Source organism: Hordeum vulgare, chromosome 4H, assembly GCF_904849725.1.
Source record: "Hordeum vulgare subsp. vulgare chromosome 4H, MorexV3_pseudomolecules_assembly, whole genome shotgun sequence".
Taxonomy (NCBI): Eukaryota; Viridiplantae; Streptophyta; class Magnoliopsida; order Poales; family Poaceae; genus Hordeum; species Hordeum vulgare.
The window spans coordinates 591,521,635-591,527,187 of NC_058521.1; the positions used below are offsets into that span (position 1 = coordinate 591,521,635).

At 47.8% G+C, this 5,553-nt stretch overlaps 1 protein-coding gene across 1 annotated transcript; it reads left to right on the top strand.

Moving 5' to 3' along the window:
• The first annotated feature begins 1,291 nt into the window (after window positions 1–1,291).
• Window positions 1,292–3,127, top strand: LOC123447364 (inorganic phosphate transporter 1-2-like). The gene has a single exon (XM_045123963.1). The coding sequence runs from the start codon at window positions 1,364–1,366 to the stop codon at window positions 2,939–2,941; it is 1,578 nt and encodes a 525-aa protein (XP_044979898.1). The 5' UTR covers window positions 1,292–1,363; the 3' UTR covers window positions 2,942–3,127.
• The last annotated feature ends 2,426 nt before the right edge of the window (window positions 3,128–5,553 follow it).

A 5,553-nucleotide genomic window follows, 5' to 3' on the forward strand; every position in this document is an offset into this window, starting at 1 on the left:
TCGATACTCTGAAAATGCTACTTTCAAAATGTATATATAATTTTACAGGCAGTTAGAATTTTGTCAATGTTTGTCACAAAAAAAAAATCAGATTTTTTAAAATTTGTTTTGAATTTTACTGTTCACCCCGAGCTCATTTGAACTCGGGCTGAGAAGCACACTTTCCAGCATTCTCATCCTATTTTTTTCCTGGTTCTGCATTAAAGAGTCATGCACCCTAAGAGCCTCCCTATATATCAAATGACCAATGCTCTAAACACATGTTGGCTGCTGCATTTTGGTTTGTTCTGAACTGTCTGAATTCTGAAATCTTGTATATATAAATAGCGAGCTCCACTTCTCTATTTCTCTCGACATGTATACATGCCACCTGAACATGAACATGCATATAAATAGGCCCACCTCAACATGCAAACATGCATAAAAAGTTCCATTTAATAAATATTTTTGATAAACATTTTACAACTATAAAATAATCAAACACAACAGATTTAACAAGCAAGCAACAACAATCACAGCAATGGTTATATTTGTAGGAATTTCCGTGGCTATATTTGCAAGACCTAGCACTGCATATCCACTTTTTGTGAAAAACACTTTTTTTTGTCATCCTCAGAGCGTCTACCTTCTTCCTATATCGATGAGAGAACAAATTACCCAACCTTTGGTCAAATCCATGCTTGCAGTGAGAACTTAAGATTCCGGAAGGGTTTTTTTCTCTCTCTAGCCACCTGCTATCGGCTTAGCCCTATCTATTCAGCCTTTTTTTACGACTCGTCGTCAAATCTTTTGATCTTTGCTTGCAAGCTTGCTTCTGTCTGTACAATCTGTTCCTTTGAGGTATATTCCCAGCATAACCATGATCTGGCTTCAGTATTTTTCTTTCCACAATTCTATAGTACTGGAATTTGAAAGTCAAATTAAGTTTAACATTCCTTAATCCTTCTCTAATACTCCCTCCGTTCCTAAATATAAGTCTTTTAAGTGATTTCACTAGATGACTACATACGAAGCAAAATGATTGAATGTATACTTTAAAATATGTCTATATGCATCCGTATGTAGTTCACTAGTGAAATCTATATAATACAAAGACTTATATTTAGGAACGGAGGGAGTACTAAGTAATAAAGATGTAGCCCGACATGCTGTAGCTCTCAGGGCAAGACATTTGTATTTTTGTAAGAACCATCCTGAATCCGTTGTACTTACAAGCGCTGCCGTACAATATGTGCCTTCACCCTGCATTATGGCTATATATATACGTACCAGATGAGCACCGAACAGAGCACACAAGAAGAGAGCAACAGAAGAAGACAGGTAGAAGGGGGGCAGAACTTGAGTTCAGATATCGCCGGCGGCCATGGCGACTGAACAGCTCAACGTGCTCAAAGCACTCGATGTGGCCAAGACGCAACTTTACCATTTCAAGGCCGTGGTGATTGCCGGCATGGGCTTCTTCACCGACGCCTACGACCTCTTCTGCATCGCGCTCGTCACCAAGCTGCTGGGGCGCATCTACTACACCGATCCTGCCCTCAACGAGCCCGGCCACCTCCCGGCAAACGTGTCGGCCGCCGTGAACGGCGTGGCCCTATGCGGCACACTTGCCGGCCAGCTCTTCTTCGGCTGGCTCGGCGACAAGCTCGGCCGCAAGAGCGTCTACGGCTTCACGCTCATCCTCATGGTCCTCTGCTCCATCGCGTCAGGGCTCTCGTTTGGACACGAGGCCAAGGGCGTGATGGGGACTCTATGTTTCTTCCGCTTCTGGCTCGGCTTCGGCGTCGGCGGCGACTACCCTCTGAGCGCCACCATCATGTCGGAGTATGCTAACAAGAAGACCCGCGGCACCTTTATCGCCGCCGTGTTTGCCATGCAGGGGTTTGGCATCCTATTTGGTACTATCGTTACCATCATCGTCTCGTCCGCATTCCGACATGCATTCCCTGCACCGCCATTTTACATTGACGCCGCGGCATCCATTGGCCCGGAGGCCGACTACGTGTGGCGCATCATCGTCATGTTCGGCACCATCCCGGCCGCCCTGACCTACTACTGGCGCATGAAGATGCCCGAAACTGCACGGTACACAGCACTTATCGCCGGCAACACGAAGCAAGCCACATCAGACATGTCCAAGGTGCTCAACAAGGAGATCTCAGAGGAGGCTGCGCAGGGTGAGCGGGCCACTGGTGATACCTGGGGCCTCTTCTCCCGGCAGTTCATGAAGCGCCACGGGGTGCACTTGCTAGCGACCACAAGCACTTGGTTCCTGCTCGATGTGGCCTTCTACAGCCAGAACCTGTTCCAGAAGGACATCTTCACCAAGATCGGGTGGATCCCGCCGGCCAAGACGATGAATGCATTGGAGGAGTTGTACCGCATCGCCCGTGCCCAAGCGCTCATCGCGCTCTGCGGCACCGTGCCGGGCTACTGGTTCACCGTCGCCTTCATCGACATCATCGGGAGATTCTGGATCCAGCTCATGGGATTCACCATGATGACCATTTTCATGCTTGCAATCGCGATACCGTATGACTACTTGGTGAAGCCAGGGCACCATACCGGCTTCGTCGTGCTCTACGGGCTCACTTTCTTCTTCGCCAACTTCGGCCCCAACAGCACAACCTTCATCGTGCCGGCCGAGATCTTCCCGGCGAGGCTCCGGTCAACATGCCACGGTATATCGGCCGCAACAGGTAAGGCGGGCGCGATCATCGGCGCATTCGGGTTCTTGTACGCGTCACAGGACCAGAAGAAGCCCGAGACCGGGTATTCACGGGGAATCGGCATGCGCAATGCGCTCTTCGTGCTCGCTGGCACGAACTTTCTGGGCCTGCTCTTTTCCCTGCTGGTGCCGGAGTCCAAGGGCAAGTCGCTCGAGGAGCTCTCGAAGGAGAACGTCGGCGACGACGACGCCATTGCCCCAACTGGTGTCTAGAGACATGCAGGTGTACTTGCACACTCGTGCAATATTGGTGTGTTTGATTTGATTTTCTGTGTTCCGCGGCTTGCTTTCTTCCTGAAATTACTTTCTGAACTTTAATTGTTGTAATGGCGTGACAATGTAATGCGTAAACTGTAATCTCAATGATTCAATTTTGAAACAAATCATCAGTTATATGGACGACATGCCTCAAGTGCTTTTTTAAAGTCGACCCGCGGTTCTTTAAAAATGTAGAAAAAAGTTTTTTGGGATGACTGTAGAAGATAGTTGCCTAGTTAATTTAAGCAAAACCATTACCACACATCCTAAAGAAAGGGAACGTCCGTGTATCTGGCTACTCACAAGACCTAGTCCCACACTAACACTCTTTTACAGTGATTGGCGAGTTACAACTTGTAATTTCGTGTAACTCCGTCAATGATTTTTTCTGACCATCAGATCTAGGAAATCATCTAAAGGTTTATATTTTCTAAGGAAAGGATAGAATGGTAAAGCCGTAATCCATTCTTCCAAAGGGTTTGTCACAACGCTAACATCGTCCGTCCCCGAAGCAGACGCAGATGTATCTATTTGTGGTTGCACAGCCGCCGCCGCCGCCTGATCCGCCGTTTCGATCAAGCAATCCACCGGCGGCCACGATCCAGGCAAGCAACACTGGTCCATCTCCCTGGTCGCTCCTGCCGCAATGTTCCGGCCGGCCGACAACAACTGCAAATCCTCCGTTGCGGCGCCCCGAGTCCGCCGAGCCTCCCCTGCCCACCGCCCCCACAGCATTGCCTCCCTCCGTCGAGCAGCCGATGACGACCAGCAACGCCGGCCATCAGTCTGTTCGATGTCTTGCAACCTGTCTTTTCATCTTCAAGCAGATTGTACCTACAGGTGATAATATAGTGCACTAATTATGGATCCACTAATTATGTATGTTGATGTGTAGGAAATGATGGCAGCAAACTGTTAGCTACACCTCTCTGTACAAGGGGGTTTCGTGGTAGGAAACTGCTGCGCTCGTGGTAAGCAACGGAGTGCATTTTTTTTAGATTGTTTTGCTTCTTCAGTTGACACTTTTGAAGTAACTGAACCAGTCTTTTTTGTTTGCTGGTCGTCAGTATACTGTAGCATGTTCAGTAGTGGCAGGCAGTAGACTATATGGCTATGTAAACTAGATTTTGTCTGTACAAAGAAATCCTACTTGAGAGCAGTAGGTTGAATTCTTGAAAGTAAAAGCATGGGATGAGTTCCTAGATATAAAAAGAAGTACGGGATGCCTGAATGACCTCAACATATGAATCAGTTTGTTTGAAAACAAGCTAGCTTTATGTGTGTGTTTTACTGTATTTTCTGTTCACTTAGCTGAATTTATTTATTTTTGAAACGAGGCAAAAGATTTGCCATTTATATTGAATAAGAAGAAGAGAATTGCCCGATTAATTGACGGAAAATAGGGCTAAAATCGATACAGTACACAACCCATATGATATGGGCACCACCGGTCAACCTGGCCATCGACATGGGACCCGAAGCTATAAAGAAGAAAGACATCCGCCGCCGAGTCGCGAGCGTCGTCACCATCACCGGTTGCCTCGAACGGGCGACTCCGACTTCACCAACGAGCTCCAACCCGAAGCCATCCCGCAAACAGCTTCGAAGAAACCACGACGGCACATGCCATCGGATGACCACACACGCGAGTAGCCGACAGCTCCGACCTTGACGATTAGAATCACCAGGGAAATAAGCAGGACTTGCGCCGACCGCGACCTTCGCAAACGACCACCGAGCGCCCGTCATCGTCACCACCTGGACTCGCTCCACCGCAGCTCCGACTTCAAGCAACCAAGCAACCCACGGAAGACCACCTCGGACACGCCGCGACCCGGGCTCCTCGCAACGCCATCATCGTTGCCAAACAGAAACCAACGCCCCACCTCAGCAAACCATGCGGCGAAGATGCCGCCAACCACGGCGAAGATGCCGCAACCACGCTAGTCTTCCAGTCGTAGCCGGCTCCGAGACGATGCCCCTAACAGGGAAAAGACGCAGAGACGCCTCCATCGCCCGATCTAGTGGATCTCTCTCTCTCTCTCTACTCTATTTTTTTCGATACAAATTGACCATGCTAACCCATGTGATGTTGCATTACAGATGGTGCCAGAACCTGAGCTTGGTTGTGATTGGGCTTTGCAAGCACATGATCGCAACGATGGAGGACACCATGATATAGAAATTCATCTACTCCCGATGAATCTGGGAAGCTTGAGACAAAGACATGTCTAGTTAATGCATTGTTGCATGATTTTTTAATGGGCTTCATGCAATCATGTGCAGTTGCTTATTTTGTTAAAGTGGGGCTACTGTACAAGAATTCCGTAAAGATGCCAGTCAACTAATGTACTATAATTTGTATTACTGGATGCTGTTGCTGTTGGAATGCCATTCTAATATGCTGAATCACATCTTTACAAGATAAAGTATGTCTGCCTTTTCTGACCCAGCCTGAAGCATGGCTGCTTCTTTGAAATTCGGGTATACTGAATCATAGCCAGATATAAGCCTGAATCAGAATTCTTCTTTGTCTTCTATTTTGTCAAAGTTTGGATCATATAGAA

Excerpts from the sequence above, each read along its gene's own strand:
- LOC123447364 (XM_045123963.1), top strand. The coding sequence starts at position 1,364 with ATGGCGACTGAACAGCTCAACGTGCTCAAAGCACTCGATGTGGCCAAG.